Source organism: Gymnoscopelus braueri (genome assembly GCF_963280865.1).
Source record: "Gymnoscopelus braueri genome assembly, chromosome: 19".
Classification (NCBI taxonomy): Eukaryota; Metazoa; Chordata; class Actinopteri; order Myctophiformes; family Myctophidae; genus Gymnoscopelus; species Gymnoscopelus braueri.
In genome coordinates, this window is record NC_137621.1 from 45,935,602 (window position 1) to 45,947,543 (window position 11,942).

Consider the following 11,942-nt stretch of genomic DNA (forward strand, 5'->3'; position numbering starts at 1 on the left):
TAGAAGGGCATGCAGGATTTAAAGGAATGCAGCGTTAGTGTCACAGCTATTTATGCAAGGGCTCCTAACTTTGATCAGAGGTGAGTAAAGTTTGATAGGTGGTCTGATGGTGAAAAAAGGTGACATAGTGTAAAAGTAACACAAGAAGTGGCCATGAGCTTGCAAAAGAAAAGAAAAGAGAGAAAAAAAACATCCAAAATGTACGTAAGTACAGTAATCAAGTAAATGTGCTTTTAGCCTACTGTCCACCACTGATTATATGGTGGATCAATAGTATGTAGAGGTGAAGTTGAAGTGGTTAAATAACCAAACTAAACACTGTTTTGTCTTTTGCATTACACACCTTCTCAAGCCTTGCTTTCAGCTTCCGCCAAGGGGAAACCACCGTTGCTACCTCTGTCCAAATGTCATGCGGGTTAAAAAGTTCCGCCTCATGCACACTTCCTCGTACCACAACGATCTCATTTCTGTCTAGGAGAAACAATAGAGATATATTTTGAACTGGCTTTCCTCTGTGTAGAGACATTTTGGGTGCTGCCTCTCAGAACTGACTGGATTCATATTCATTGTGCTTTCTCTTCAGAAGCAGGTAACTATGGCAATTGATTATTTTAATTTGCGTAAACAAATGCAATGCAATGTTCCTAGTCAAATATCTGTTTCAAAACATTTGTAAAAGCAAAATCAAGAAAAAAAGAAAAAGTAATGTGATTTCACATCAAACTATTAATTTGGTGATGCTTCATTCAGAAAGGTTGATGATTTTATTAACGGTGAAAAATCAACCTTGCTTTGACAAATTACACTTTATTGCTGTGTTATATTTGCGTTCTTTGTGGATGTACTCATAAACAGCAGTTTAAATGAATGTCAATTCATAGAATAAGATAAACAGTCCCGGTGTGTACCGACCTTTAGGCTATTAAAGTTTTATGTTACATGTTACTTTGCACAGTAGATAACTCAGTATTAATTTATACCTAATTGTAACTCTGAGAGTGTAACAAATCGACCAGAGTTAAATTAACTCTTACCTGAACTTATCCCACCCCACCCCAGGATGCGTTTAGTGTGTTCTCTGGTCCTCTTGCTGGGTGGGTTGCAGCTGACCTATGCTCTGTTGGTGGGAGCCTGGAACATCCAGATACTTGGAAAGACGAAGGCCAAGGAATTTGAAATCATGAATTTAATCGCCGGGGTATGACACAATGCAAGCTTTCACACTATTTATCTGTGCAACCACATTTGCCAAAATAATTGACCTGATCGACCTGATGACACATAACCTGGCTACTGTTCATGTTAATGAAATAAAATGTGTATTTTTAAGTTTAGTAATTTTTTTTTTAAATGTAGCCTATAGCATGTTTTATTATGCTTAAGTAAGTAAGTAATGAGTAATTATGCTTAATGTTGAACACTATCTTACACTGTCGGGAACCTAAGCTTAATTAACCTTAACTCACAAGGCTACACAGTACTGTAAGACAGTAAACAACAAGAAAAAAATGCATCATTATATTTTCAATCAACATTTTATGAACACAATTGAACTAAACTCAAAAGACATGACACATCAACAAATGGGTAAGACATTTTTCAAGGTTTCCTTCTAATTTTGTGTTGTAGTTTGTCAAAGACTATGACATCATTCTGATCCAGGAGCTCAGAGACCAACATCCTACCCAACTTAATTCTGTAACCCGGACACTGATGAACCTGGTCAACCAGTAAGACCATCACTGTATTTCAGTGATTTTCTTTTTTTATAAATGTTTTAAGCCATTTCTAGTTTTAATTAATAGCATTGAACAGTCTTGGAAGAAGTCCTCTTTTTTCCGCCTTTTTTAACTTAAAGGACGACTTCACCGATTTTCAACCTATCTTCCTATAATTGGTCCTCACTAATACTTGTGTCTCAGAGGAGGGCTGTGGCCATTTTAGAAACCCCAACGCACTCCCAAGACAGCAAACGGGTGACGGCTTGGGTCGGATTTGACCAAATGGCAAATGTTTGACGTCTCGGGGGTACCCTCGATGGCACATGTTGACTTGGGGGGACAATGATTTATGATTCTGTCCCTATCGGGACGTAACTCGGACAGCGCTAAGGTGGCTGAAGTGGACTTCGCAACGTTTGGCACGGAGACTCGCTCACCTAACAGCTCGCTGAGTGGTGCCTCTTGTGGCTCAAGTCCGCTTTAGACCGCTTTTTGCGCAGCAGTCACCCTTTTGTGTGAAACGTACAAGTGTACGTTTCACACAAATTGCTCAAAACTCCGGGCAGAAAAACTGGTTTAAGTGTCTTTCAAACTGCTCAAAATGGCAGAAGATCTAAGGGCGGAGCTTACTGGTTGAAGAGACATACGTGTTCCTCATGTGTCAAGGCACATGTGTAAGCAAGTGTCATGGCTGTCGGCCAAACGGGGCATGACTTATGCCTGTTTAAAGTTTGGATTATAGCTATAGCGCCCTCCTTTGGCCGATTGGAGTAAGATTGGTTTTACACAGTTTCACAAAAATATGAATATGCATTTATGTGTTGGGGCAGAAGAATAATTAAGAGAGAGAGAGAGAGAGAGAGAGAGAGAGAGAGAGAGAGAGAGAGAGAGAGAGACACTAATGAGGAGTGAGTGAGGGCAGGTGTGATTATGGATTGAGAGGGAGTGACAGCAGGTGGGGTGGGTGGATCCAATCCATGGGAATAGGCCAGGGGGAGTGTTGCACACTTTTCTACAAGAACATATTTCAGAAAATTGACAAACATATACTGTCAAAATGCCATTTCATCTTGTCTTTAAAAAGTGAACATGCATTAATTAACAAAGTCATGATTTTTGTGCGCGAGAAAAAAGGATGCTCTTTTTTGGGACGTTCAGGGCATATTTTGCACCATTACGGTGCGTTCATCATCATGCCTGTAACAGCCGCTGCTGGCTGCGTGCAGCGAGCTGTGAGTCGCAGCGTGTCTGTGTGTCAGGATGCGAGGGCAGCGAGGCAACACTCACACAATCACATGCAGCATGCGTTGCTTTAGCGTGATTGTTTGAGTGTGGCTTCAGGAAGTAAATTCCTAGCCTCGATCTCCAGGCTTTTATTTTTTTATTTTTGCTAAAAAATAAAAGCTTGGAAATTCCTGTCCCAGCTGTTGGTACGCAAAAGCACCTCGCGTCGTCTGATGTGCCGCGCATTATTTATTTTGGGTGCGCATGCGCACCTGCACACCATTTATGTGCACCCCTGCTTATTATATATATGCAAGCTCATAACGCGTCACATTGTTGATCGGCTGTATGTGGTTACTATAGGTTTTGTATTAATAATTAAATCTGCAAAGTAACAAGTAACTAAAGCTGTCATATTATGCTGTAATTATAGTAGAGTAGAAGTAACACAAATGGAAAGTAAAGTAAAAGTACCTCAAAATTGTACTGTGCATTGTAAGCACTTGTATTGGTACTTGAGTAAATGTACATAGTTACTCTTCAGCACCATTGAGGAGCCAATCACTGACAGGCTAGGTATCACCAGGTGCACTGATTGCTAGAGTGCAGAGGGACATGGGTTGATATTAATGGTCTTAACTCAAAATGTATATATCACACAGCTTAGATTTTTGGATTAAATCGGAGAGTGATGTAAAAAAAAATCTGTAGTGTAAAAGTTGCACGTTCATCGAATGTCAATGTATATTGTTTCTTTTGTCTAGTTAGCTCAGTTGGAAGAGCTCTTGACTCTGAACCGCAAGGTCATCGGATTGAATCCTGGCAAAAGCAACACAGCATATGAGTAATATGGTTCCCTGGTGTATAGAGCATTGTTACAGGTATAGACTCAAGTGTTTGTTAATGTTGCTACCCTTTAAATGGATATGGCCAATAATGTGGCATTGGACGCTTAACGTTAAATATTTGGGGTTCCAGATCAATCCGGGGTTAAGAACCCCGGATTGATCTGGAACCCCAGGAATCGAACTCTTGACACTACCTGTAGTGAGCTGAGACACTACCTGTAGTGCTACAGCTTCGTCCAGGCTGAAGTTGTCTGTTGAAGATCATAAACGTTTGCCTTCTGTCATGAACCAAGCCCCTGTTTCATTAACACTAAGATCACTCGTTCACAAACCATTTACCAATGGAGAAATTGTACCTCTCCTCGGACCGAAACTAGTGAAAGTAGCCGATCTACAAGCTCAGAAACACGTTGCTATCTGAAAAGTTGTGAGATTGTAGATCGGCTATTTTCAGAATGTCATACATTGAAAATAACTACTCTCAAATAAGCATTTCACGTTATCTTTAACAATTGCATTATGCATTAATTGATGCAGTTGTGTTTTGTGCGATGAAATTGAAAAGTAGCCTGCCTGAGGTGAGGATTGAACCGGTATCCTTGCGGTTGTGAGGGAGGTACTGTAGAGAGAAGCCATTTGACCAACAGACCTGAATTGGTGAAAAAGGAGGTCACACAGATGACACAGTTTCACGCAAATTGCTCAGAAATCCTGGGTTTAAATGTTTTTCAAACTGCTCAATATGGCGGAAAATCTAAGCGCGGAGCTTACTGGTCAAAGTGATAGATGTTTTCCTCATGAGTCAAGGCACATGTGGAAAATCTAAGCGCGGAGCTTACTGGTCAAAGTGATAGATGTTTTCCTCATGAGTCAAGGCACATGTGTAAAGCAAGTTTCATGGCTGTCGGCCAAACAAGGCATGACTTTTGCCTGTTTAAAGTTTGCATTTTCAAAAAAATTGCTATAGCGCCCCCCTTTGGCCAATTGGAGTAAGATTGGTTTCAGTGATATTTGGAATGACCCTCTACATTACCGTAAAGTTTCAAACAAATTTGAATCTGCATGTATGTGTTAGGGGCAGATGAATAATTGTCATAAAACTGCAATATTCATTAGCTCATAAAAGCTTAACGTTTTCACTTAGAAAAAATCCAGGTCCAAAGTTCATGTGTAGAAAGTTTTGTGCAGATTGCTCAAAAATCCCAGGAGGAGTTTGATTTTAACTTATTTTCATATCATTCAAAATGGTGGGAGATCTAAAGGTCAGAGGTCAAAAGTCAGAGTGTGACATTTGTTTGGCATGAGGAGACGCATGTTTGTATCGAAGTTTCATGTCTGTAGGTCAAACAGGGCATGAGGTGTACCTGTTCAAAGTTTTCAATTGAGTGCTACAGCGCAACCCTTTGGCCAATGGTTGTGAGTTTCGGGCCTTGGCCGTTTGGCATAGCCCTTTACCATATTGCCGAGTTTCGTAAAATGTGACCACACGGTTAGGCCGGAACTGCAAAAACGGCGGAAGAATAATAATGAAAGCCAACAGTTTCAAAGAGGTTTCGAGCCTTATAAGCCTCGAACCCTCAAAAATAGCTGCGATACAGGTGTCAAGGAATTAGCCTCGCGTGGCCAGACTATATCACTGCGTGGATATGAGTTTGGTGCTTCTATGAGGAAGTTTTTTTTCCAAGGGGCGGGATCAAAAGAATGGCTCTCGACCAGGGCAGGAATTTCACGGCGGCCACTCGTTGCCCCTCTCTTTGGCCGTGTGCCCCTTAAAAATTACATGCCCCATGGCCACTGTGGCCGTGTTGCCCCCTGCCGGCCCTGCGCACGCTGATTTCACCGTTTCCTCTGCTGTCAATACGGTAGACACCAGTAGGCCGTGTTGTGACCCTCCAAAAAGTGCCTAGAAAATGAATTTCGTTCCCACGTCTTGGATCTACTTTTTCAATGCATTTTTGCATAGACAATACCCTTGTGGACTTTGGGTTAAAATACCTCCGCACAAAATCCTGCAGTATTTTTTCACAAGCCAGAAATGTATATTAAAGTGAATAACCAAAAAACGAAAATCTTGTGCTGCTATTTTTGCTTGTAAAATATTGAAAATTGATTTTGGCAACAAAAAATCTTTCTCAAATGTTATAAATACGTGTACCTAACATCTGAAACAAGTATTGGTGCCTTAGTGTACACATGTTTGAATTTTGATCATGAAATGTAGAAAGAAAACGCTTCTACTGAAGTGATTGGTGCCCAGCACAAAGAAACATACACATAGTACATTTAGCTAAAAGCTTATATTTCATACATAGAAAATGTCACAACCTACTGTGTACTGAAAGGTAGGAGAAAAAAAGCAGCACTCCTTGGCCCAAAATGGCTGAAAATCAGCCCCCTAGATTGGAATAATGCCAAAAATGGACTAGAGTAAAATAAATACACTAAAGCTCCAAATTATTACAACATATGGTATGAAATATGTATTAAAATACCACAGTGTGTCACAGCATGTGTCATTTGTACATCAACCCTCCCACCCACCCCCCAGATCAGGCCTTCTGTGTCACTCACAGGTATGAACAGAGAAATGTTGGTTGACAGTGCAACAATAGTATACAAATATGACAAAATATGAAAGTGCAGACTGCATCTCCTGTGGATGACCACTGATCACACCATTGATGGATTTGGGGCACCAACTTGACTCAATGAGTGTCTTGCAGCCCTGCATCACCAAACCTTTTTCCTAAAATACCTAGGAAGGACATGTTCAGAGATGTTGCACTTGGTAGGGCAGTGAAAAACCAGCTGGGGGAAATCAGGGGTCAACCTCCACTTCAATTTATCCTGCCTGCAACATAAAATGTTAGGGAAAGATGAGCACAAGTGTATAAATAAAGATGTATTAACAATGATAGCCAATTTAGTTTAAATATACTCTCATAGACGTTTTTGTGAGGGAATACATCTATAATATACTTTTCAGCATAAAGGTTTTTGTTTTGTTTCCCAGAACTGTCAAAGACACACATGGTATTTGAGTTACCTGTAGTTTGAAGCATCAAGATCCTCATGCTTCTTCACTGTGTTTATGAACATCCTTCGTAGGTGGTTTATTTTCAGCACCTCTTGGTCAACTGTAAGCCATGGCGGATGACTCTCACAGAAGATCTTGTAGCGGTCAGCGAAGGGTGGTTCATTCCCCCCCCCCCCCCCCCCCCCCCCCACACACACACACACACACACACACACACACACACACACACACACACACACACACATTAACCATTTATTTATGTTCACATAAAGGAGAAACATACAGGGACACAAATATTATAGGTGCAGTAAGGTTACATTCACATAATCCTGGCATATGTCTTCACGATACAATAAACATGTCACTCAGTACTCTATGGGTATAAGTAACACCGTCTCCGCCATATATGGCGGCTGCCAATTACAGCACAATACTTTGCCAACCTTTTTGCCTCCTTTTTGGGCATCCAAAGTTGTTGAAACCCTCTAACAGCCAGTATGTGGGTATGTCCTATAGGCTGCCAAATATAAAAACAAATAGTCTGCACCTAATAGCCCATCTATGAGATGGTATGTAGGAGTGGTTGGTATTTAATGACCTTTGTCATAAAGGCTTCCTCTAGGCTAGAGTCAAAGGTGCAGGCTATCTAATACAGACACTTCCCTGGACTCTTTATCAATCACAACATCTGGTGTACTAGCTGTTAACGATGTAAAGATGTCTGAGTTATCACAGAGATGGAACCCTGGATGAAATGACACACGAATGTTTAAAATACAGTAATAGCACCCATACAATCATAAAATGACAAATCAATATTTGACAGTCCAATATTGACATGCATGTTTTGTTTACCTCTTGGCCATATTGCCAATTAGCTTATGGGCTTTATCAGCACTGGTGAGATGCAGTGGTGGACATTCACTTGAGTACTGTACGTTTTTTTAGTACCTGTACTTTCAGTGGTGTAAAGTAACTAAGTACATTTACTCAAGTAGGCTACTGTACTCAAGTAGAATTTTGAGGTAGTTTTACTTTCACAACGCGACGTGTTGTGAGCTTGTAGATATGCTATTTTCAATTGATTTTTTTCATGTGATAACATAAAAAATGATTTCAGTCTCATGTTAAAATATGTCTCCCCCCAAATAAATCTATTGAAAATAGCAGATCTACAAGCTCACAACGCGTTGTGATGTGTTGTGAGCTTGTAGATCTGCTGTTTTCAATGCTTTTATCTGATAACACAAGACATTATTTCAGTCTCATGTTAAAATGTGAGCCCCCCCCCCCCCCCCCCCCCCCGTGTGTGTGTGTGTGTGTGTGTGTGTGTGTGTGTGTGTGTGTGTGTGGCTCACCTGCTGACGTTTCTGTTTGAGAGAGTTGATCCTTCTGCCGTTTTCCTCTCACATTAATCACATTAATGTATTTTTGTCAATAACACGCTGGTAGAATGTTGCATGAAACCTAGCCCTGAAACATGACTGTCATACCATGACAGTCATGGTGCCGAGTCCCCCTGGTCTAAAGTTGTGTTCGATTTTTTCACATTGCCATCTCTCACATAAACATATACGTTCAGATTTCAAATATAAAGTGCTTACCACCGAGCCACGGATGTTACAAGGCGATGCGGACCGCGATGAGTACCCGTATCTCCCGTATTGTTCAATAAAAAGCATTTTAATCCCATCGCCGGCCATTTTCTTTTTTCTTTTTTTTTTGTTTTGTAATGTATCAGAGTGCAATACACCTCCCAACCATTAGTGTCGCATGGTTGAAAGTATCAGAGACAATTTGGAGAAAATGGCCGGCGATGGGATTAAAATGCTTTTTATTGAACAATACGGGAGATACGGGTACTCATCGTGGTCCGCATCGCCTTGTAACATCCGTGGCTCGGTGGTAAGCACTTTATATTTGAAATCTGAACGTTTATGTTTATGTGAGAGATGGCAATGTGAAAAAATCGAACACAACTTTAGACCAGGGGGACTCGGCACCATGACGCTTGTATACAAGCGTCATGTGAACCATGGCTACATGAAACCCAGCTTCCTCAGGAGGCTTGTAAGAACCCATATCCACACAATGTTGATGTTTATATAAGTAACGTTGACGCACGTTCTGTAGTTGCCTTGAAACATTCAACCAGGTGTTTGCACTTTCTCCATTAACGGCCCGTACATCTACATAAACGTTCATATTTCAGATTTAAAATGCTTACCCATGGCCATGGATGTTACAATTATGTACGGGCCCAGAGAAGTACCTGTATCTTCCGTATTGTTCAATAAAAAGCCTGTTAATCCGATCGGTAGCCATTTTCACCATATCCTTTCAACCACGCGACCCTATCGGATGGGAGGTGTATTGCACTCTGATACATTATAAATCTGTGAGAAAATGGCCACCGATCGGTTAAGAATACTCTTTATTGAACAATACGGAATATACGGGTATTTCTGCGGGACCATACAGAATTTTAACATCAATGGCCATGCGGTAAGCACTTTATATTTGAAATCTGAACGTTTATGTAGATGTACGGGTCGTAAATGGAAAAGTGCAAACACCTGGTTGAAGTTCGGTCGGGACAGACGACCGTCGCGTATCCATGGCTTGTTGTACATGTATCCCATCTTGTCCGTGTAAATTCCTGAACCTCTTCTTTCTGGACAGACATAAGATTCATATAGCATCGTTTCGAGTCCTTTTGCCGTGCTTTTGAAGGATATTTTCTTTGTTTTGACTTATTTTCTTCAGACGTTACCGTTGCTATGGCTGTTGTTGCAGGAAATGGTGGAAATAGAGGCGACCCCATTGGTTGTAACGGGAATCACGTGCCAAAAACCGCACCACCCCTTTGAAAGTATTACGACGCTGCTAAGAAAATAGTACCGACTTTTAAACACTAATTATAAAAATACTGCGCCAGATCAGATGTCGGTAATTTTTTTTCTTACTTACTACCAATAGATCTTTTTTAAGAAGCAGAGATTATTTAGGTCCACTTGGTGGGAACGAAACTGAACGAAAAGGACCTATACAACATGGCCTACAGTTGTCTAGTTGAGATTCAACATTAAGTGAAACGCTGCACATAACCAGTGGGTAGGTTTGATTTCGAGCCTATATTCCAGCTGCCACTGACGTAAAAAACGTAATTTTTCCCGTTTACCAATCCTGCCACTGACGTAAAAAACTTATTTTTTTTTATTTTATTTTTTTTTCAAATTTGACCCAAAGACCAAGGAGATTATGATTGTTTAAAGATCTAGACTCCCATCCACTTCCTTGTTAACTTAAAACTTAAAAATTCTGTATTTCGGCTCCTGAGTACTTTTTTTTTTCGATGAAAAATCTCTGGCAGTGGGCAAACGCGGCCAGCAATAATTGTGGCAGTGAATGAGTTAAAATGCGCGCAAGCCAAGCACTGCTTTTGATAGAGAGAGGGGAGAGACTGGAGAGAGAGAGAGCAAGAGAGAGCGCGTCACGTGCGAGAGAGAGAGAGAGAGAGAGAGAGAGAGAGAGAGAGAGAAAGTATTCGTACAGACCGATGTGGTCCGATTTTTTAATAACTGCTAACAAATTAAAAGTTTAGGCTATCAATATCATACAAAAGTAGAGAGAAGCTGTGACCTCACCGGCACTCTAATGGACAATAAATAAATAATCATTTTGCAAACAACATCCATGTTCTGTTCTCTTGTCAACAATGATACAAATGGAACGTTTATTTCAGCAGCTAGAATGTGACAGTTTGACGTTGTTTGAGTGCGTTTTTGGTGCGCAGCTCCTAGTTTAAGTTAATTGTCTTCACCTGCTGTGCTGCTGCGCAACAGGGCAGATCCCCGCCAGGCCAGGTGGCCCTACCCAGGCCCATGAAATTCATATGCAGGCATAGTGTAGTAGCAAATTAGAATGAAATCTGCTAAAATTTACTCATATACTGATACAGAACCATATAGACTATATATTGTCGCGGTCGGGTGGGAAAACTGAATGGTGAAAATATCCAATCTACAAGCTATAATTATTCATAATTAAGAAATGCTATATTTATTGATTTATAAAAATCAACTTAAGTCATTATTAGTGCAAGTTCAATTCCATTTCATTTGAATGAAAATAACTTAACTAATGTGACCCCTATACAGTCAGTTAAGTCCAGGGCTGAATGTGAGAAAATATTGAGACTAATAGGTTATTACTTTGTACAAATATTGGTAATTTGCCAATACATTGTTTTGTGAAATAAATGGGTGATATTTCACAGATAGTTAAACTATTCTTGTACTATATTAAAATTAAATCATCCTTAACCTTCAAGTTAAATTCATTATTTCCGTGGACTTAAAAATCATCGTTTTATTTGATGTCCTTCCTGCCCTGGCATTTGGCCTTTGTGCCTTCAAAAAATTTACAATACCAAAGGCCAAGTGGCCTTGTCCCTAAAATGACGAAATTCCAGGCCTGCTCTTGACACAATTGGTTAGGCCTATAACCAACTACTACCATATTTTAATACTGGGCCCTGATTGGTCACTCCAGACCCAAATCGCAGAGCACATTTTTTTTGCACTGGCAGAATCTTCTGGTCCCAGGCTACCAAGGAATGCACACGTCGTCATGGTTCTCTGGGCAAATAAAGGTAGTTTCCATATGAGTAAATTATGATTAAGATGAAATAAAACGATAGGTTACGTATAGCCACGGTTATATATAGCATGTATTATTCACTCACCAAACACCTTTCTTACTGCACAAGTGAGTAAGTCTGACTGGGAGAATGGAGTCCCACTCCCTTGCTCGCACACTGGAATATAGAGGGGCTGTGACCAATGCCAGCCAATTGAAGAATTGACTGGAGCTTTGAGTTCTTCTGACAGGTGCCAGGGCACCCAATATGAGTGAATTACCCATGATTCCTTAAACCGAAGTTACAAACGTGACCTATCATTTTCAATAATTGTATAGTGGAGTGAAAAGTGCAATATTTGTCTCTGCGATGCAGCATTAGAAGTTATTGAAATTATGAAAAACTGTAAATACTCAAGTAGGCTAAAGTAAAAGTTCCTCAAAATTGTACTTACGAACAATACTTGAGTA

The 11,942-nt window shown here is 40.4% G+C and overlaps 1 protein-coding gene across 2 annotated transcripts in view; it reads left to right on the top strand.

Annotated features, from left to right (window-relative positions):
• Positions 1-453: 453 nt before the first annotated feature.
• The window catches only part of LOC308074039 (deoxyribonuclease-1-like), a 15,841-nt gene continuing 4,352 nt past the window's right edge, over positions 454-11,942 (top strand). For both annotated transcript variants that reach the window (XM_080413379.1, XM_080413378.1), the window contains exons 1-3: positions 454-589; positions 1,060-1,198; positions 1,630-1,730. In XM_080413379.1, coding sequence (XP_080269505.1) covers positions 1,061-1,198; positions 1,630-1,730 — 239 coding nt within the window. In that variant the 5' untranslated portion in view covers positions 454-589; position 1,060. The remainder of the gene's footprint in view (positions 590-1,059; positions 1,199-1,629; positions 1,731-11,942) is intronic.